The sequence below is a fragment of the Harpia harpyja genome, chromosome 14, assembly GCF_026419915.1.
Source record: "Harpia harpyja isolate bHarHar1 chromosome 14, bHarHar1 primary haplotype, whole genome shotgun sequence".
NCBI classification, from domain to species: Eukaryota; Metazoa; Chordata; class Aves; order Accipitriformes; family Accipitridae; genus Harpia; species Harpia harpyja.
The window spans coordinates 28742580-28764956 of record NC_068953.1 but is presented as its reverse complement, the minus strand read 5'-3'; the positions used below and the strand labels follow the sequence as shown (position 1 = coordinate 28764956).

General features: G+C 39.0%; 1 protein-coding gene across 12 annotated transcripts in view; it reads right to left on the bottom strand.

The window, feature by feature from the left end:
- Positions 1–15284, bottom strand: part of DMXL2 (Dmx like 2) — a 55578-nt gene extending 40294 nt beyond the window's left edge. For 11 of the 12 annotated variants that reach the window (XR_008238313.1, XM_052808514.1, XM_052808519.1 and 8 more), the window contains exons 1-6: positions 15072–15284; positions 6060–6185; positions 4251–4322; positions 3484–3562; positions 2695–2848; positions 1663–1729 (exon numbers count right to left, since the gene is read on the bottom strand). Coding sequence is in view for 11 of the 12 variants with exons in the window: in XM_052808514.1 (XP_052664474.1) it covers positions 1663–1729; positions 2695–2848; positions 3484–3562; positions 4251–4322; positions 6060–6185; positions 15072–15158 (585 nt within the window). In the remaining variant the exon portion in view is untranslated. Of the gene's footprint in view, positions 1–1662; positions 1730–2694; positions 2849–3483; positions 3563–4250; positions 4323–6059; positions 6186–15071 lie in introns of those variants that run through there. The other variant, XM_052808524.1, reaches the window with a different exon arrangement.
- Positions 15285–22377: the final 7093 nt, after the last annotated feature.

Here is a 22377-nt window from a genome sequence, read left to right as displayed (position 1 = left end):
AGGACTGAAGAACAATTCTGCTGGCAACACTCCATTCCCATAAGGAATTTTTCTTCCAGTCCAGTTGGCCCCTTACTTTTCTCTTGGTTCACTATGCATTTTCTGCATAGCACATATGCACGCTTAAGTTCCATGTCCATTTCCTTGAAAAGATAGAGGCCAGAAATAGACTGCCACTCACACTACAATATTAAGCGCATTAACAGGCAGTTTCTCCACTGAGACAATTCATACTGTAAGTCCCTGTTGGCTCCCATAGACAGAAAGCCTGACTTTCATGGAAAGCACTGCACCTACTGACCACAGGCACACAACAGAGGAGCAGATGTGTATTACAACCTTCCCCTCCACCAGGACAACCTATGCTACCTTTCTGGTTTGAATGGTTGGGCACCACTAACGTAATTAATTGAAACAAAACTGAAATGCTGACACAGCAATAGTACAAATGCTGATAGTGAGACTGGAGTATGACCCATGTGAGCTAAGGACAACATTACTAGTATGACAACAGTACATTGTACACAGCTGGATGCCATATCCCTGGTTTTCAGGACTTGCTTCTGGAGATACAGAATAAAGTAAATAAATGAATAAATTATGAACCTCTAAGAGTGTGAATAAAAGATAGTATTTCCTGACAAGCATCAAAAAGTACAGTATCTGACCACAGGTTCTGCAGGAAGAAAGTCTGACAGGCAGCCCTGTTAAGAATTATGATCGAAGCTGTGTATCTCATGAAACAACTAATACAGAGCTGTCTTACAGACAGAAAATTACTTCTGGAACCATCTGCCTCATCTACTTTGTCAAATGCTTAGCTATATAAAAGTATATTCATGGGAAATAGAAATATGGAATGAAGCAAATGTTTTGATAATTTTCTAACCACAACAATTCTAAATGTAATATTTATTAAGGTGTTGCAAGTACATTTTTAGTCATAAAATAATACAGCTCATGATTCAATTGTCCTCTTTAGTAAGTGTAAGAAAACAAAGGTTCCAAAAATTCATCTCATTTTTCAACTGACATTAAGTGCAAGCAGTGAATGCTTACCTATCCAGACTTGAAAACCAAAGGGAATCACTCAAATGAGAGGGTGACATTAAAGAGAATTATTAATTGAAAACTTAGCTTGAATAGCAATTTAACAAAAAATATGCCAAACTGAAATAGAAGTTAAGAATTGGTAATTGAACCCAGAATTCACTAAATAGAAAATATTTTCTAATTTATCCACTGAGATATGCATATTACACCAGTTAAAATGTGTATATGTTCTATCATAATGATCTAATATTTATCCTCATTACTTCCAACAGAAGTAGAAAAATATGTTTATGCATATCTGAAAGTTCATCTAAGTATATTTTATCTAAAGCATATATGTATACAAGCCTGTATCACTGTCACTGTATTTCCAGGTTGATTCTCCAGTATTCAGTAACAGTACACAGCTAAATCCAATTTCTTGTTGCTGAAATTCATGGAATTACATGAAAATACAGCATTACACATGAGATGATAATTTAACTTAGCTCAGACTACAATAGAGCATATAGTCCAGGACTATTCTGTATTACTTATTTACTTTGTTAAACAAATGCAAAAACATTAACATTGCAAACACTTATTTAATTATTCTTTTTTTGTCCGTACCTTCCCAGCTGTTGCAAAGTATTCACCATCAGGAGACCATGCCATCAAATGTACTGATACTGCAGTCCTAAAGAACATGGGAGTAAAGTTAAGTTGTAAGTAAAGTCTATTTATTCTATAGTATTATTCCATATGTATTCAGTTGAATAAGTATTACTGTTCATTATTTAAATGAAATATATTAGTATTCTACGTTGTTGCTTTATGCATACTTTATAAACAGCAGAAGCATAAAAAGTATTTGCCACAGTGAAACAAAATATTTAGTATTTTCACAGTTTTACAGAAAAACAGCCCATAAAATAAATTGTTTTAAGTACAGCAAGCCTAGGCTAGATCCGGTGAGATCACAGAAGTGAAGTTTGTCCCATCTGCTCCTCTACTCCCAGTGAAGCCAAGACAAATAGTAGGAAGAAATGAAAATTAAGATCTTTTAGATAATTTGTGATACTATTTGACTGTGACTACAGCTTATGGTTCAGCTGTCTGAAAGAGGAAAGCAGCCTATACAGTGCTTTGTGGGCACAAAATCTAAAATGGCTTCAAAAAAGCCAAGAGAAAACAGGTTCATAGGCAGCTGCTTCCCAAGTCTGCATATATATAAAAATGGCTGATCACAAAGCACTTCCATAACATGGATCTCAAATAGAACTGGGTAGAAGGGGTTTCAGGACCCTCTTCCTAAGATTCAGGAAGCAGCTCTCATCTTTCAGTGGAGTCTATCTGCCTGCTACTGCTCCTCTGTTCAGTCTCATCCAATTTCTCAGCACTACTTTCAAAGATGAGAAAACAGAGACAATTTTGATATGTTACCAGTGCTACAGTTTGGGTAAGCCTTTGACTAGGTTATCTGGTGATAGGTCACTTGAAAAAGTGAGGAATTTCTATTTGGAGTAACTTACATTGTTTGAATTTTATGGTATTTTAAGCTGATTTAAAAGCACATTTTAAAATATGGTTTTGGAGAGAAGATAGGGTTGATATATGAGGTGGCATTACAATTTGTCTTAAAATAAAAATTATCTCACTCACTTGCACTGCCAGACACATTTCCAGTCATTTAGAACTGGGAGAACTTTATCATCTTTGATCTGATTGTCAGGATCATCACCTTCTTCTTCTAGAATGTCACTAGATGGAGGGGCCCACAATTGCAAGAAGTCAGTTGCTGTCAGCAGCCTGTTACCTGAAAGTAATATCAAAGCTGTGAAACCAAGATGATGCATGTATATTGAAAGACTAAGCCTGTCATCATATTTTGTTGATGATTATTCAAAACAGGTTGAAAACTCAACTTTGTAAAGTCCATTTTAATATGATAGAGTATTCAATCATATTGTATAGCTGCTTTTATTAAAACATTTTGAATTTATAATACCTTTTAAGAAAGAACATCAAGGGTTTTTTTGGTGACTTCAAATGATAAATGATATTTAACAATGAATGCTGTAGATGCTAAATAGCTATTCACATCTCTAATAAAGATACATTGTTAGACATCTTATAAATATCTGTGCCCAGGTACATTGCTTACTTTAAATGTGATAAAATTCTATTTAAATGATTATTAGTGGTAATTTAAGTCAGTTAGCAACTTAACATTGTGATTCCCAAACTAAGATCTTGCATAAGAGAGACAAACACTTGGCACAGCATCTTCACAAACGCTAACTGTAGCCTCACATTTTACGCAACACTGCCTGAGAACAGATAATCTAAAATTTCCATATTCATGCTCTCATTTTATTACAATAAAAATAAAGTGTTCAAGTTCTCCTAACTACAAATGTTGAACAAATAACTTCACAAACTTCACATTACCTTGAGGGTCCCATGCCAGGTTATAAGTCATAGAACTGAGGAAGAATTGCCCAGTTTTAAGCCACTGACACTTTAGTTGCTGTAGTTAAAAACAGTAAAGGATTAATTCTCACATCAACAGCAAAGTGGAAAGGTATTGATATTTCTTTCTTTCTCTAAGAAATTGCTATTAAGCCTGTTCAAAAACATTCAGGACCCAGTGGTAGATTGTTGAATCTAGTTTTAATAATTTCTTTAATTGTTTTATAAAAATTAAATGCATCACAGAGTGCCCTGCAAACCAGATCTGGACCTGTCACACATACAAATATGTCTGTAGATTACTTTAAGCTAGTTAAGTCATACTTTCTTAACAACATAATGGATGGCACTATAGATGCAACAAAGATTATGAAACCTGCTTGAGAACATACTTAATGCTTGAGTGCTCGACCATGGCTGTGCTGTTAAACACAAGCTTGGGTACACGTCTACAAGTAAGTCATATTTCTGTACCACAGTTCTGACGAGCTCTTCAAGTTAAAGAAACACCAACTTGTCACCACGTCATTCTAGTATGAGATTCAAGAACAAGATGTTGTGAACTTAGGAGCGCAGTTCCCAGTTTGATTCACACAGCGGAAGATCCAATTTTATTATGGATGGTGGAAAATGTTTATCCATTAGTCTTTTGTGTGCCCATGTAATATAATAATAATAACTAGCAGACAGACTTTTGCCTCTTCTAAAAACCTAAACCAAATTACAATCATGAAAGACATACTTACACAATTTCTTTTATGAGAATTTATACCAAGTGGTTCAAATATGCAGACAGCATTTCCATATGATGCTGCAATCTGGAAAAAAAAAAATTCAAGACTCAAAACATAAGGTTAGGAGATAAGTGTAACCGCTTTTTAGTATTCCGAAATAGCTAAAGAATTTCCAGCAACATGTGCCATTGTTCAAGAAAAGTGAAATTAATGCAAATGTCATTAATTGTGTTACAGGTATACTTTCTTAAGGAAGTTGAGAAATACATACTTCTGAACAAGCCCATCTTTAAGATTTTAACTCTAGGTAGGAAAGACATCTTGTTCAGTGGGATAAATGCTGTCAATCAGATCTAATATATTCTTCTAGAGTAACTACTGCTAATGCATAAGGGAAAGCTGATGCCTTCACTACTTCTGCTCATGTTTCGTCTACTTCACAGCTAACTAATAAATTAATTATTAGTGTCTGGGTCTCAGTGTGTTCCCAGATTCCATTTTGTACCACTAAATAATAATTACAGGAAACAGGAGGAAATGAAATTCTATTTTGAACAGTTAAATACATTTTGAGGGGAGACAAATGGTAAACACAAAAACTGAAGTACTTATACCACTGAACCCCATAATTTCTTTCACTCACTTATTTCACAGAAACCTCCATACACCATATGGTCTTTATGAGGAATTTATCTGGTCATGTTCCTAATACTCATATGGTTATGAGTACTTTTGACTATGTTTAAAATTCCTTTTTCTTCCTTAAAAGATTTTTAAAAGAAAAACTGTTTAAGTTCTTCCCATTCAGCATCTGGTTTCCTTAATAGAGAAATGATGCAAAAGTTTCACGACATTTATTATGAAATCTTATTTCTTCTTTGGGGGAAGGGGAGCAGCGGGGGGAAGGTTGCAACAACACACTCCCAAAGAAAAGAACAGACTGTGAATTCAGAGTCTAGAATGCAGAACCACCCAGAGGTTCATGGTGATCTTGCAGGGGCCACCTGTGCAGCTGGAATCTCCTCTCTTCCAGTCCTACTGGGACTGCACTGCTGCACTGCAGGGGCCCTTGCCAGCTAAAGCTGCCCAAATCCTAACTAGGGCTTTCTCAATACTGCAACCAATTTTTAACTCGCTAATATTAGGCAGGGACAACTGACAAACAAAATTTGCTCAGTGCACTACCATAACTCATAGGAAGTATTTTTTTCTCAGCAATCTAAACTGTCTCTTTAGCACTGTTTAGGGATTAAAAATAAAACCCCATAGCCAGTCAAGGGGCCATGCAGTTATGACGGCTCATACTGTAGCATTTCTAAACACATTAAACATGCCTAAGCTTTTCTGAAAAAGAAAGTATTTCTAATTCATTACTTTGCAGGACACACAAACACACACACACGCACATATGTGTGTGTATATATATGTTTACATGAATGATTTATCCACGTCTTCTTTAGCTAGATGAAAGAATACAACAATGGAGACAACAATAATTTTAGTAGCATTCCAGTTCTGATACTAAACTGTAACTAATACATATTCCCATATTTTGTGGGACCTGTTATTGCAGGTCCTGGAAAGAAATAAAAACCATTGTTATAAGATGCTTCCTGCTTCCCCCCGACCCCCAAATTACTATTAAATTGAAACAATTCTCTGAGTAACTCAAGAGATATTACTCAGAAAGTTACATATCAGTAAAAACTGATCCTTGTCATGAAATTGACTCATTAATACCATTAATGTATTATGTTGCTGTTTAATTATTTTGAGTATTCAATTTTTTTTAATTCTATACAGGTTTATTAAAATCCTTACCCTGCCTTGTCGTTGGGAGCACTCCACACAACTGACCTGGATGTTTCCATGTTTAGCACCAGGAATAATTTGCACACATTCAAAGTCATTTGCCAGAATAACAATGTCACAACCAGAGCCATATGCCTGAAATATTTTTTAAAAGAAACACAATTAAAAAATTTATTTTAAAAACTAAATACTTATTAGACGGCTTACACTTTTGAGAGATCTGTGAAAATCTCCATTGAAACAAGATGTTATATGTAGCAGGTTTAGTCCCCATCAATACAGCAGCACCAGGAGAATAAGCAACAAGTAAAAACAAAGTAGCAAAAGAGACCTTAAACCTTCCAGTGTTTAAATCACGCAAACAGAAACAGGAAAAAAACAAACCAAACAAAAAACCAAAACAACCCCCAAACTTCTTCTAGAACTTAAGCTCTGTGTGTACTTTCACTGTTGTTTGTTTTGTGTATTTTGTTAGGTTTTAGTTGTTTGCTGTTGGGTTTTTTTTTCCTCCCCTCCAATTCCTGTTACCTCTTAGAGCAAGGCAGCCAAGAGTTTACTATTCAGGTGCAGTTATTAAATTTGCATATAATTTTCTTAAATATGTGTGTGTCGTGCCCCCCTGCACTTTTTTTTCATTTTTTAAGAATATTAAGTGATTCTTTTCTATAAGAATCCAATTTCTGGGGTTTTCTGCGTTTTAAGAAGTGCACATTACTATAAGACTAGAAACCAAGGAAGATTTGTCTTGGATATATTGTATCTTGTGCAATACACACTACAGTCTAAATAATTTGTTTAAGAATAAGTTATAGAACAATGATAGCTTGCAGCACTTTTTATTGGCAGGATAAATATATACCTGTCTGCCAACCTTTCACTTGTCCTAGTATGCCAGAATATTCTAAAAATTTTAATCACTCCAGATGATCTGTTCCACTAAACTCCCACATTCAGGCATAGAAATCCCTCCCCAGCACCAACCTACCAATAAGCCTTTTTAAAGTAAATCATTACAGCTAGAAGTCTTTTTCCTTAAAGTAAGTTTTCCACTGATTCCAATACAGTAGGCAGAAATTTTACAACAGCTGCATTAAGCAGGGGGTGCAAGTCCTCAACAGTCAATTTCAGATGGTACAAAATTACTTTGTCATTTTAACTTGTCCCTTGCTTCTTTCACAATAATTTCCAAATTACTGAGTCCTAGCCCTCTCCTCCAAGGTCAATCAGTTTAAAGGCTACCTGTATCATTTTTGAGAAGTGTATGAGAAGTTGTCAGTATTTCTATAGATTTACAGGATCAGTGCCCATTGATGGGCACACTAAAATAATGGTACAAGATAACCACAGGAACTAGAATGGACAATTTACGTCTCATGACCTTCTATGTCTACTTCTGATCCTCCTGGGAAGGAGCAACGAGTGAGAAAGTCTGAAGAAAAAGGCCTAATTTAGTGAAAGTACAATCACTACTAAAAACAAGAAAGGAACAGCAATATAAGCAGCAAAGCAGAAACTCAAGCCTCAGAAATTAACACACCATACAACTGCACGCACAAAAATGAAAACTGCATACAAAACATAGATTGTCTAAAAGATTTCCAAGGTCATCTCACAAAAATAAAGTAGTGATCCAGTATTGTCTGATTTCTCAAGCCCACAACTGTTGTTCTGGGAAGCTCTGAGGAACTGATACTGGAGTTATTCACAATGTAAGCAGAAGGGGGGGGGGGGGGGAACCAACTGCTAAATGTTGTTAGAGGCAGATTATCTATGTAACAGAATATCCTAGCTCCTTGATGACTAGGCTATGCAATTATTAGACCCAGTCTGGAAGGGAATAAGTTGTTATTAAAATGAAATAGGATTATTTCCAGAAAGTAAGAGAAAGAAAGATGAGATTCTGAGATAAGTTCTGGCACTGAACAGAAAGTCTTTTCATTTTGTTGTTTTCCGATTTTTTATTTTGGAATTTGTTGCAAAACAAACTCCACTAGTGGTGTGGAATGCTGGACAGGCCAGCAAATGTTCACAAGTAGGAAGGGAGAAGATGGAGACCAGGATGTGAATGCCTATAAGTAGACAGGAAAATAAAAGCAGCTCCTCTTGTTCCAATAATTTATTCAGAATTCTAATGTTTACAAGCAATTGATTCTCCTACTATTACTTCAGAGGGTGAGCAATTAAAATAGCAAAGAATTGAAAGACTCACCCTCTTTTCAACAGTCTGCCTCATAACTACTGATACAAACCTACTAAAAGACATGATTTAAATTGTTATCTAATACAGTAAAAAACCAGTACCGATCCACTTCAAACAAGGACTTAAACCTTTTGGATACCCTATTTTTATATTGTTGGTATTGATAGCTTGACTTGCAAATTTCAAACCAAAGTAAACATAATTTATCACTAGTTGCAATCCTGTTAGCAGGAGATATGGATGTGTGTCTCAGAAGTGATATAGGGAAAGGAAAAGACTTCTCAGCTTTAATTTCCTTATGGTTACTGTTCTTAAACATGCACGTTTGTATGTGTGTGTATAGTTGATAATGTATGAAACAGAAAATATTTTATACTTGGGTATGTCTGTTGACTCTGTGAAGCAAAAGAATTTAGTGTCTTCCTTTTTTAAAGTTTTAGTTTCTCTTCTCTCCTGTCCCCTATCCACACTTCTTATCATAGCAACAAGGCAGTGTTTTCCCAGCTAGTTATACTATTTAGCATATTTTTCTAAAGTTAAGTACAAAGGTCGCTGTGAATTAAAAGGGTGGTTTACAGTAGAATTTTTTCTTCTTTTTTTTTTTTTTTTTTTTGAGAGAGAGAGATCTCTTTCCTAAGTGAAATCATTACTGTCACTCATATCCTTCCTACTCTTTGCCTGTGTTTGGCACTGCACCAACAAGTGACTCAGCACACCTAAATGTCCTAAGCCAACAGAGAGGATCTAGTCTGTTAGAGACCTTAGTCGGAACACGTTCCCAACTGCAGGTATCAGCCTTCAGCTCTAGGTTCTTTGAGGAAGTGCTGTCTCTTGGTTCTGGGGTCATTTTCTCAGTGTAGTTATTTATTCTGAGAATGTGTCTCATTTCTTGAAAGTATATTAAAGTATATTTACCTTAAATCTTAAATTTACTTTAAGTAGTACATTTATTATAACCCCACCTTTGAGAAAAGGTGTCCCCTTGTTTTAAAACAAGTATTCACTTTTTCACATTTATAGTCTCCAAATTTCTCAAAACAGAAAAGGTCAGTATACTTTTCTGTACTGAAAGACATTTCCATATTTCACATTATACATCTAAATACAAGTTTTCCGTCTGATTACTTTTATGAGGCTTTTTTAATACACTCAATATATTAACATGTTTATACTTGAACAGAACACATTTCTACTAAATCCTCTTCTCATTTTGTCCTTTCACTCCTTAAGCTGGTAACGCAGTAGAAGCACCCTATGTTGGCAAAGAATACGGAAGCGTCATAAGATTTAACATTAGTAGTTCCTTCTTGAGGATTCGGCTGACAACATCTTCAGGGAGATCATTCATGCCACCACAGGTCTATCCTGCCAGAATAACAGCGGCCACAGGATTTGTGGGAACTGACTAACAACCTGCATAGCCTGATAAAAGGAATGGAAAATTGGTAAGCCATACAAAAAGGAAAGATGGAAAATAAGATGCTGAGATACTGTAAGGGATGGGAGCAGTACAGAGGTCTTAGCTAAACAGAATTATAAGCAGTCACTGAATGAAACAAGTGCAGTAAAAACCACCCACATGGAGTATCTGCCAAACCATTTCTAATGTCACTGATAACTTCAAAGAGAAAATTAAATGGAGTTGCAAAACTGCCAGAATGCAAGGATGACTTGCAGGATCCATAAGCAACTAATAAGCTGTAGTTTGCCAATGTCTGCTCTAACTGTCAGGATCTGGGACCACTGAAATGAACAATGACAAGGCTCTAATTGAATGCAGGAACACCAGACAGAAGCAGGACATTGTATCCTACTGTAACAGTTTATGCTATATTCTCAATTTTCAGATACTATGAAAGCAGCACGTGCACCTCTCTTTTTTAGCTGCCCAAGTTTTCCGGTTTGGTTCTCTAATTTTAATATTGATCACTGGAACTAACAGATAGGGAAACAATTATTCCTTCCCATTCTCATCTTCTTGTTTCTTTATATAAGTAATTTTCTCTGTGTAAAAAATGATTCTTCTCTTCCTATAACCTGCAACTCTTTACAAGTTTGGCATAAGTGAAATAGACCAGAAGTCCTCAAGCCCCAGTGTGTACTGTTAGGGGTACACAGACATTTCAAGATGGTAAAGGATGTGGAAGAATCAGAATCAGCCCACAGTGGTATTAAAAATGAAGTTCCTAAACATCTAAAATTACATATATTAATTAAAATCTCCACTGAAACCTCAATTAAAGCCTCTATTGGCCTTATGGTACTCCTCCAGTATAACAACACTCATCCTTAAGTTTCTGGATTGGATAGTGAACATAGAAGATGTAGAAATTCCTCCACCTTCCTATTAGCGACAAAGACACCTGAGTTCTGAAACATTTCGAAACTGTCATCAATGAACACAACATTTACACTTCCCTCCTCCCCCAGCTAAGTACTAGTAGAATTACACACACTTAATGAAAACCGCAAAATAACTGAAAAAAACCCCAACCTGCTATTAGCCTGTGGCCTGTAGAACAGGCTTTCCTAAATTGACATTTAAGATGAATTCATGATTAAATTCTTTATAATATGCTTACACACAGAGCTTCAGAGAAAAAAGAACATAGTAAGGATTCAGATGTTAAGTGTCTGTAATCCAGTTCACATAAACATGGCACAGTAGAGAACATACAGATATATATAAGTAGTAATAAAAGGGATTTGCAAATAAGGGTTTTAAGAAGTAATTTTTCAAGAAGGATGAAGTAGAGGAGAACCCTACACAGCAGAGAAAACCTATTCTCAGTTGCTGTATCTTGTGGACATAATGGTGTGGATGAAGATTTTGCTGTTTTCAATGAGGTAAAAAAAGTTCATGTGGGTGTAGGAGACTTTCATCTGCAACAGCTTCTGAAATTCATTACATGCAATTCCAGGCCAAGTGTCAGTACTGGCACGGAAGATGCCAAGAAGCTTTTCCTTTTAAAAAATGAAAAATAATTAATTAATTTTCCTTTTAAAAAATGAAAAATAATTAATTAATTTTTTTTTACTTCTATCAGAAAAGTTCTTATGTAGAGATACCCCTAAAATCTGATATTCTGATTTTTCATTAGTAATGTTTAGAGTTCTGTATTTTGTGCATTTAGTGATACCTCTTACAAGAAGTCATGTGACACTAGCCAGAGCTTGGAGTTTTTATACTTACAGAATCTAGCCTTTAGGTAATTGACATACCTATGGATTTTTTTTTTTTTTTTAAACCTAAACTGACACAGAAACACCTACATTCTGTTCAGAGTTTCAGGGGGAAAAAACCAACCCTGAGCTTGGACAAAAGGCAGAAGTCATATAAACAGAATCAGAACAGCTTGTCTTCTTTATTTGAAACTACCTTACTCCACATCACAGAAAGTCAGGTTGGTAACATAGATCCCACTCAGAGGTTAGGGTCAGTGACTGAAATTGGCATAACCTAAAACAGCTGCTTAACAACAAAAACTAAATGAAATCAACCATGGTTTGAAAAATGCAGTTTATTACCTTTAAAAACTTACTAGCTGCCAGTTAGGCTATGAGGTTCAAATAACATACCCTTCTTCTGTCTAGGCAGGGTGTGTACTGTAAGGCCCTTCTGTATAAAGCTCAACTCTGACCTTCTGTAAACTCATTTGTGAAACACAGGTAACAATATTTGCTGAAATAAGAACATGAAGCAACAGCAATTTGAATCGCGCACAGAATTATTACCAGAAATGACAATACCAGAACTTCTTGGAGCTCAAAAAAAGGGAGGCTGAAGAGACTGCCTGGTAGAAAACAGCATTAGGAAGCTATTTCGCTTCTAATCACCCTTCAAACAAGTTTCCCTGTGTATTACCCACTCTACTAGACTGGGCACAATACAGCTACAACATCCACAAGCCAGTTTGTTAACCAAACATCTCTGTCCTTCATCCCTTATTTGGGAAATGCTAGATGTATGTCAGGATTGCTGCAGGCAGATGTGGGAACATAGGGAGGAAAGTACACTATGTGCATTTCAGATAAAAGACTGACAAAACCTTTGTAGACAACCTACAGCAACTGTCTCTGTTTCTTTGGATTTGTTTTGCTTTACGGAGTCACTAGTAATTTTTCTTTACCTGCTAAAAAACAAGTAATGCCAAAATTATTTCTTTTCCCCTTCTTATTCTCAGAATAACTAGATGGCTTTCACCAAAGCTTTAAAAATGTTAAGGCAGAACATGTTATCATCTTAGCTCTAGCTACACTGACTCGGAAATTAAAAGCTTACCTTTATCCCCAACAAGGAGTCATGTAAACAAGCCAAGAGCAAACCATAGAGGAAAGGAAGGATGAAGAAGAACCTGAGAATTGCAGTGTCCCTAATCAGGTCAGAAGAAAATGTGTTCCTTCTCTCAGAATCCTAAGATTGCTGGAGTTAGGCATCTAAAGAAAGTTCAAGTTAAGAGGACATTTCTTCTCCTCCTCAAAAAAGGAGGGACTAGCTCCAAAACTATTGACTAGTAAATACATATATACATGTACCCAAGCCGTTATTCTACTGTTAAGTGGAGTAACTTTAACATAAGTGATTCATTTCTGCACACAAAAAAGTCGTATTTTCAAGTCCCTGTGATTAATCAGTTGTAGCAATTTTGAACTAGTTCTCACACTTTTTAAACGAATGCCCTAACATCAACCAAAACATAAGCAAGGACATGCGCATACAAACAATGGCTCCTCTGCCACAGCCTAACTTCATATGGATTCATATAGTACAGCACATAATGTGTAGATTTCCCTTCTTGCCTTTTACTGCTCTGCTTCTGCTGTGTTCTAGAGGCTGACAGGTACTGGGTCTTAAGAACACATCTATAGAGTCAGGCTCTATCACCAGTACAGATGATCTCTTGCCTAAACTGCAAATCCGGCTTCAGGATCTGAGTTAAAGTTATGACTCCAAACAGCTTAACGGTTTGGGGGGACAAAGCTATGTCAATACAGCGTTACTGATGTTGACCAACAGAATATAAGGTTAGGCACTAATGAAAGTGACACCTGCAGTGGGATGGTAGACTATGATGCTACTGAGAGTCACACAGGCGACTAATTTCCTAAGAATCTGGATATAAGACCCCAAACTGCAAGGAGATGTTTTTTAACTGTACAGTTTACTATAGGATCAAGGTCTAGAACAACAGGAAATAATACCACAAATATAGACAAAGGAGAAAAAGGGAAGAAGAAAGTTACAGATGTGAAAGTCCAGAAGATACATTTATTAAAACATACTTATCCCTTTAGTTCCTTCTTTACTGTATTATAAAACATCGGATGCAGCAGCCAGAGAAGACAGTGAGGTCTGTTATATGCAGTTCCATAATTAACATGCTACCAAATGATTCTGCATTTTTTTGTAAAACATGACTTTGGTTCTTGGGAAATTCTTGTATAAACCATAACATATATTGTTATTCATTTTTTATGTTATCAAAACTGTTCTGAGAATTAGCATAAAGCTGTCTTTCATAATACCAGTTGATTGACTTTTCAAATTGTCACAGTAAAAAGAAACATTAGAATATGAATATGAGTAAATGACTTCTTATATAAATATCAAAAGTAACAGAGGTCCCTTTAATAGCAGTATGGCTGTATAGCAGCAGATCGAGGAAAACAGACATGGCACCTTTTATTTCTTAAGACTTTCAAGCATTCATTACTGAAATTAGACATCTGTGATAATCTAAAGTAAGCTTTAAATGTTTGACAAGTCTGCTGACAGTTACCTTACGCTAAAAACGATGCTTTGTATCATTTAGCTTAGAATTGGTTGGTGCCTGGGATATAATCCTATAAATGTTAATATAAAATCTAATGAAACAATTTATTCCCAAATAATAACATACTGATTAGATGACAGTGTGCAAAACATTGCATAAGCTGATCACTCATTAAAATCAGAGAAGCATATCATAAGCTAAAAAAGCGGAAACTGACATTAGAGTAGACAAAAAGGGCCCGTGGATGATAAAGTGATAAACAGATTTTATTGTATAAACTACTGGACTCTTGAAATTTCCTGAGCGTATCTCTTTCAATTTCTTTTCTGTTCCAGTTTAAGAGGAGCATTTGACAAGTTTGTGTTTTATTAACCACAGTAATTGAAGCCAACCGCTCATCAATAGTGGACAGGCTTCTTGAGAAGCCTAGTGGAACAGACTACGTTCTCTTTGCAGGAGGACGATACACACACGAGAGAAAAAAAAAAAAAGTACCCAGCAAAATGTGGGGACGCACAGTTTGGGGGTTTCCCTGGCTCCCTACTCGAATTCGGAGCATCCGCGGAGCGCTCGCCAGAGGTGACGGCTGCACCCGCGGGTCCCAGCCTCCATCTGCAGCGGCACCCCGGGAAGAGCGAGCAGCAAGGCCCCTCCCGAAGGGCGTACGAGACGGTGACGCTCCGCGGCGGGGTCACGCCTGTCTTCTCCCGAGCCCTGCTGTCCGGGAGCGCCCCGAGGCCCCACAGGAGCGCTCCCACCCCACCCCACCTCCAAATAGGCGGCTCTCACCCACCGGCCCTCGGCTCGGCGCGGCGCGCCGCCCCGAGGCCCCCGCTCGTAATCCCCGCCCTAACTACCGCGCTATTTCCGACCCCGGTACTAGGGCCCGCAAACCACCCTGCCCGTACCCCCCCCGCCCCGGCAGGTTAATCCCCTCCAGCCCCTCCCACCGCTCTCCTCGGGCCTACCGAACGCCCTCCCCTTCCCCCACTCTCGCCCGCCTCAGCCCGGGCGCCCCCGCCTCTCCCCTGGCATCGCCACCATTACCGTGAAGGGGATGTCCTCGACGCTGCCCACCGAGTAGCAGTTGTCCCCGGGGTTGACGGCGCCGGTGAGCACCTGGTGGAGATGCATCGCGGCTCCTCCCCGCTCTCCTGGGGACGGCAGCGCCGCGGCCGCCGCCTCCGCCGGCAAGGAGCGGACGAGACCCGGATGGGTCCGCGCTCCCGCCCGCCTCGCGGGCCGAGGCCCTGCTCGCTGCCGCCGGGAGCGCGCGCGCGCGCGCGCGCTAGGGAGGGAGGGCGGGCGGGCGGAGAGGCGGCGCACGCGCCGGGCAGCGCCTGAATCAGGTGAGGCGCGCGCAGGCACCGCCTCTGCGCGAGCAGCGGCCGTTGAGAAGGGCCGTTGTGCGCGCGCCCGCGAGGCAGTTAAAGGGCGGGGGTGGGGGGGGTGGCACAGCCCAGCCTGTCAGTGCGAGGCCCGCCGCGAGGGGCTCGAGCCGGCAGCTCCCCGCGCCGGGCAGCCTGAGGCGGGCAGTGTCGCGGGGGAGAGAGGAGAGCGCTAGGTTTAAAAGAGAAAAAAGGGAGGGACGGCTAAGGAGCCGGGGGATGCGGTGCGCTCGGCTGATGCCTCGAGGTGAGACGGTGGCAGGGCGCCGTACGGGGGCGGGAGGGAGGAGAAAGAGGAGTCGGGGGGGGATGGGGGTGGATTTATCTGGTGCTGCAGCGTTCCGGCCGTGAGGCGGGCTGGGGAGGCGTGTCCCCCGAATCAGGAGCGGTAGGTGTGCTGATAGGGAAGCATCTCCCGTCAGCGGAGAGGTTGGGCAGTGCCTCGCTGGCTGGAAGTCCGCAGCTGCACCGGCGAGCCGCGCCAGCATAGCGGGCTGTGAGGGGGTGTCCTCAGGCGGTCAGGTGCTCTGTGCGCCGCAGGTGCGGGCGGTGTGCTGCCGGTCTCGCACTTGGGCCTTTTATTAGTTATATGTAGTACTTCTGAGGATGATTTGGGTTTTTTTTCCATTAAGGGTCCTCACGTTTGGTCCTATCTCTAAGAGCTTATGAAGCTCTTGGGAATCCGTGAGCTTCCCACCAGCTGCCAGTGATACTGCCTACAGCGGGTCCGCGGAGCCTACCAGCAGCTGCTGGCCAGTGTGCTGGCTGTGCAGCGCCTATTTGATCCTTGAGGGGTTATACTTAGTTATCGATTCAAGTATGGGGCCGACGTTACGAGTCAGAACTGCTTTGTGTTAGTGAGAAAGAGACGATGTTTCAGGGTCGTTGTAAATTTCCATTCACAGAGGGTTGGTGAGAAAATTACCAGTAGTTGATACCGAAAGAACACTACGAGGAGGTGGAGGACTGCCATGTTTGATTAAGGTGTTTGGTTGCATTTTATGCACATAATGTGACCTCACAGAAAATATGGTGAGGCTTTTGCCGCTTTGTTTGTAATAACTGCCAAACACTGCTGAAAACAAAAGCCTTTAAATGTGCCTATCCATTTCTGTCTCAGAGGTGTGAAGAAGGCTAGATCCTGAAAATTGTTTGGAAGGGATTCTAAACTCTGAAGGGGAGTGAGAATTACCCTGTATGCAGTGTGTCATGATATAAGGAAGATTCTCCATTTTCTTGTACTAGGTCAATATGGTAGTCTTGCCGTTGTACCACTGGTGCAATAACTGAAGCTGCAAAGCTCAATCTCCTTTAAAGTTTATGGCAGTTTTGGCTGAGTCAGGACTGCGGGATTCATCTTGCCTTATACTGCTTCTTGAAAGTGTACATCTCTTACAGAATAAATGAGTTTACGCAGAATGTAGAGGTAAATGAAGACATACTCAAGTTATCTTTGAATAGAAAAAATGTTGTCATCGTAACACTTAAGATTTTTATCTACTCCCATGCTTGTTAAAGACAATCTCTTTTTAAAGGGAACAGTAGCTGGGGTGAAAGGGGAAAAAACCATTTTTATCTTCTGTTGACCTGGTTACATATGAAACCACTATGTAATGTTCATATGCTTCCACTGATACTTACTATTCCATTACTTTTCTGATTGAAGGCTCTTCCACATAGTATGTATGCTAACTTACAACTGATATTTATTTTTTCAAATGCTTGCAACAGGACTTAGAGGCAAAAGCAGTGTGGTGTGGGGTTTTGTTGTTTTTGGTTTGTTTTTTTTTTTTAAATGGGTAGAACAAAGTCCAACTGATATCTGAAAAGACAGCTGGCTTTTGAATTGGCACAGGCAGTCATAATATTAAGTAGGATGATAGGAGAACAGTATGATCTAAAGGAAAGCATTTTCCTTCCTTAGGTGTAGTAAAGCTATCTGGTTTTGGTAGCAAAAATTCTTAAGTGAAAACAGAGAACCTGCAGGATCAGTTCAATCTTCCTGTGTAACAGACATGATGAGGGAGAGTTTGGGTTTTCAGCCCAGTCTTCTGTTACCTAATCCGAGTAAGACTGCCAGTAACTCTTGGGCATGCCAACTGTGAGAAAGACTTCCAACTTATTGCTTGGGTTGGTGAGAAACTTTTCATACTTGTGTGAAACCACTTGTGTGGTACTCTAGTTCCACTGAGAGCTTGCCGTGGGACAGAATGTGTGTTATCCTGAAGCAGGTAACATTCCTCTTTAAAGTAAAAATAATGCTAAATTATGGGTTAAATAGTGAAATACTTTCTTTGTGGCTGTGGAAACCTATAGACATGGCTAACTCTGTGCACAGAGCTTTGAGCAAGAATCATTCTGCAAGTATCTGCAGATAAGGCCTTCACATTCTTCCTGAAAACAAATATTTTCACCTGAGTTTTGCTGACATTGTTTTATTTACCTTAATTGATTCTTCTGTGTTAGTGACTTAAATACCTCACATTAATTTTCATTGCATGTAACAGTGATTTCTATGTCCAAGAGTATGAAGCAATCTCTCGTGTCTATATATATATATATATATAAAGAAAAAAAAATCTAAGGAGCCTTCATTCTCTTAATTTTTCCTTTAATTCTTGACTATCTTGTTTCTTTGTTCAATTACTTTCCTTTCCTTTTAACCCTAAGAAAAAGTACCTGCAGTGCCTCTGCTGGAGTCTGTTTGCCCAGGAATTCCCTGCTTTGGCTTGAAGTTAATTGGAGTTGTGGGAGGGGAAGTTCTATCACCTCAGGAGAGTGGTTGCTGTATAGAACCAAAAGATCTATTTAATTTATGCTAATAAGCTGCCGTTGGAGCTGCCTTAAGTGGAGCTTTAAGAATGTGTTAGGAAGGCTGAGGGTACTTTGCTCTTTGCTCAGTCTAGCAGGATGCATTAGATGACCTCTCAAGACCTTGTCTGCATCACGTATGAGGATGACTGTACTGGTTTGCCTTCTGCTTCTCCAGCTACAGGGAAAGGAAAAAAATAATAAATATATAGATATTCAAAGGCTGAGACTTTAATCTTTTCTGCTGCTTCCAAAAAGAGAGGGAGGCAAAGGAAAGACGTCCAAATTTAGAAAACAGACACTGAACTATGCAGATGCTATGGAGAAATAACTTGGTTCTATTTGCTGTAGGAAGAAGTATTTTCACTTGGCAAAAGAAGGTGGTATTACACAAAATAATCAGAAGCAAATACCATGTTTTGATATAGAAACCATGATTATATGTACAAAAGTCTAACTATTTTTTCTAGATTTGCTTAGGGGTAAAAAATAGGAGAATTTTCTGCTTTTGGCAAAAGGTGGAGTATTTTATGGAAAGGGAGAAAATTCAAAAGACTTTACTGTCGAATTTGCATAGAGAAGAAATCCTAAAGCACATGCAAAAGAAATGTGTTGCACACAGCCTAGGGAAAGAAAGCATGACTCATAAGTGGCATCATGCAAGATAAATGCCTATGCTGGACTGCCTTTTTTTTTTTCCAAAGGTGAAATGCTGCCTTGGTATCTTGAAACCTGAAGAACACACCCTGTTTCAACCACTCCACCAGTTTTCTGTGCTCCTGAAGGCCTTTACCTTTCCACAAGAAACAGACAGCTTCTGAGCACAATGCTTTTATGATTCTGTGAATATTTTCTTCATGATCCATAATGATTGTCTCAAATCTTCGCTGGGTTCTTGAATAAATTGTATTTTTCCCTTAAGAAAAGCTACTTGCCTGTTTTTCTCTAGAACTCACATTCAGCTGTTAACTTAGCTTGGAGAACATCTGTATCAGAAATAGTGTGGCCAGCAGGACCAGGGAAGTGATTGTTCCCCTGTACTCAGCACTGGTGAGGCTGCACCTTGAGTACTGTGTTCAGTTTTGGGCTCCTCACTACAGGAAAGACATTGAGGTGCTGGAACGTGTCAAAAGAAGAGCAATGAAGCTGATGAAGCATCTAGAGCACAAGTCTTATGGGGAGCAGCTGAGGGAACTGGGGTTGTTTAGTCTGGAGAAAAGGAGGCTGAGGGGAGACCTTATCGCTCTCTACAACTACCTGAAAGGAGGTTGTAGCGAGGTGGGTGCTGGTCTGTTCTGTCAAGGTGGCTGGAGATAGGACAAGAGGAAATGGCCTCAAGTTGAGGCAGGGGAGGTTTAGGTTGGATATTAGGAAAAATTTCTTTACTTGAAAGGGTTGTCAGGTATTGGAACAGGCTGCCCGGGGAAGTGGTGGAGTCACCATCCCTGGAGGTATTCAAAAAGCACGTAGACAAGGCACTTCAGGACATGGTTTAGTGGGCATGGTTGATGGTTGGACTCGATGATCTTAAAGGTCTTTTCCAACCTAAATGAATCTATGATAATATCATGTTCTTCAATCCATGAGATGGAACACCTGTTCTCTGCTGTTACTTTCTGAACTGTAATGTGGGTTTTTTTTTTCTCTACCTTTGTTATTACTGATAATAACAAGATTTCCTCTGTAGCAATCTTAATTTGTGAACTGTTGTTCATTGTGTGCTTCTGTAGAAGACCTTAAAGGCATTCACCTGTGAAGGATGGTCACTTCTGTACTCCCGAAAAGACCTTGCTACAGCACAATTTTTGCTTGGATATTTTTTAAAAGATCATGTTCATGGAAACTGACAGTCTTGGTTCCTCAGGAGTATCTAAATGCTGAATGCTTTTGGCAGTGCGTAAGTGTCTAAACATTTCCCCCTGTCTGGACCCTTAGTGGCCTGTAGAGTCATCACCCACACTTTCAATTTTAAATCGTAACAAAATAAAAACCAATAGCATTAAAAATTGCAGCAAAAATGAAACTTTTCAATAATTCTTTTAAACCACAATCAGGTACTCGTGGAGGAAAGAACTAATGATTAAAAATTCTAATTCCTTAAATGGTGGAATAAGGAAAAGGACAGATAGTTTAAACAGCACAGAGGAGTTGAGGCACTTATGAAGGTGCTGACTTTTTCCATGGCTAAGGAGGAAGCTATGTCTAGGAATGCTGTCTGTTAATTCTCTTCAGAAGCTTCAAGGCTTTTGTTTTCTTGCTAGTCTGTCTAAACATGATGGCAGTTCCAGACCATTAGAATTTTTTTTTAGGAAGTGGGGTGGGATTTTTCTAAGAAATTATGGAGTTGTTTGGTGATTGTTCAGTTGTAAGTACTTAGATGCTAAGAAAGCAGAGACAGAATAAGCATAAATTACTCCTAGTAGTGATATCTGGCATGACATTGGACTTTAATGACATAGCATTAAGTATTAACTAGTTCCATTGACTGAATTTATTCTGTGTGCTCTCTGCTAAATGCTTATGTTGTACAGAAATTTAGTGAAACTTTTAGTGAACAAACATGTTTAGAATAATGTTCTGAGTGTCTGGATCCTAATCTATGGTAGGAGGCACTGTTGTTTTAATATAAACGTTTTTCTTGAGGCAAAAGAATTAATACTTTGTACTCTTGCAGTTCTGATCATCTGTGTATCTTGCTTTATATATGTCTTTCAAGCACCTGGAAAATAGAATCACTCCAGTGAAGTCACAAATGACTGCGTGCAATTAATTCTAAGTACGTGTTCTTTAACTTCCACTCTAAATGATGGTTTAGTAGAATGACAAATGATTTTTTTGTCAATTGCACACAAATAACTTTCCTGACATATGAACAAGCATTCTGTATCAGACTGAGTGTTCTGATGGCACTAGGCGTATATGAAAGACGTTCTGGGGATTCCCTCTGGTCATCTTTTATTGAGGAAAAAAACCCAAAACAAACCTCAGATGCATACTGAGTCGTATTGTGCTGCAGCAAAGATTTCAATTCTGCATCTCTCAAAGGCAGACATTTCTGTCCTTAAGGAGGTAATGAAAGGTGTGGCATGGGGTTTTGTAGCACAGACTCATATCGAGGAACTGGAGGACACCAGTTCCAAGATTCCTATTACAAACTTCTCATGACAGTGTTTTTAGGCACAGACCAGATCTTCAACACCAACCCTTTTATAAATACCACAGGAACAATTCTGCAGCGAAGGCTGAGGAAGACTTGAATTAAAAGCCTTTCTGGGGAACTTAAACCAAAATATTTTGGATTTACATTTGAAAAGCTTATCATCATTTTCGGTTTGCATTGCTTTCTTAGTAGCTCTTGTACTGTGTCTTTCTTCAACTTCAAGGTGCCTTGTCATGAATACATCCTGACTTTATAAGATAACTATTATTCTTCTAATGAGAAAAAGAATCTGTAAGGGAATGCTTTTTCTCTTGTGTTATTTTCATTTTGCTTTCCACGTGGTACTCTTCTTGAATTTTACTGGCACTTATGTAGACTATATTTAAAACAACATGTGCATCTGCATGTTATATGCTGTGTCATTTTGCCTAACTTATTTTCTATTGGTACCTGAATGTATCCTAAACCAACATATTCTTAAGATGCACTGGCTTTTGGTAAGAATTTAACTACCTCAAGCCTATTGTAATATTATCTATGCTTCAAAAGATTGTTGTATGGGTTTTTAAGTTGTAAGTAAAAACAACCAAACTTGTAACATTATAGCTGTCACTTTTGCTTGCTTTGAACTGCAGATGCAAATAAAGTGTGCAATTGTTTGTGGATTTAGCTGTTGAAAAACAGCTCTTATTTTCTTCTGTTTTCAATATTAAAACCAGTAAACACTATGTTTCATTCTAAAGGTATATTTGCACTGGGTGAGGAGGAAGAGTGGAAACAGTATCCACTGTTTAATTGTTCTTTGTAGGCTCAGCAGAGTCTCTGAAGAGCATGTGTGAGCAACAGCTCATGTAGAGTACCTAGCTAGGTCTTTCAAACTGCCCTGTGGAACATCTTACTAGTTTCTTGACTATACAGGGAATACATTATGAAAAGAGGTGTGTAAAATAAGACTGTGAATTTGCCCCTTGTGCAACATCTCACAGTTCAGTGT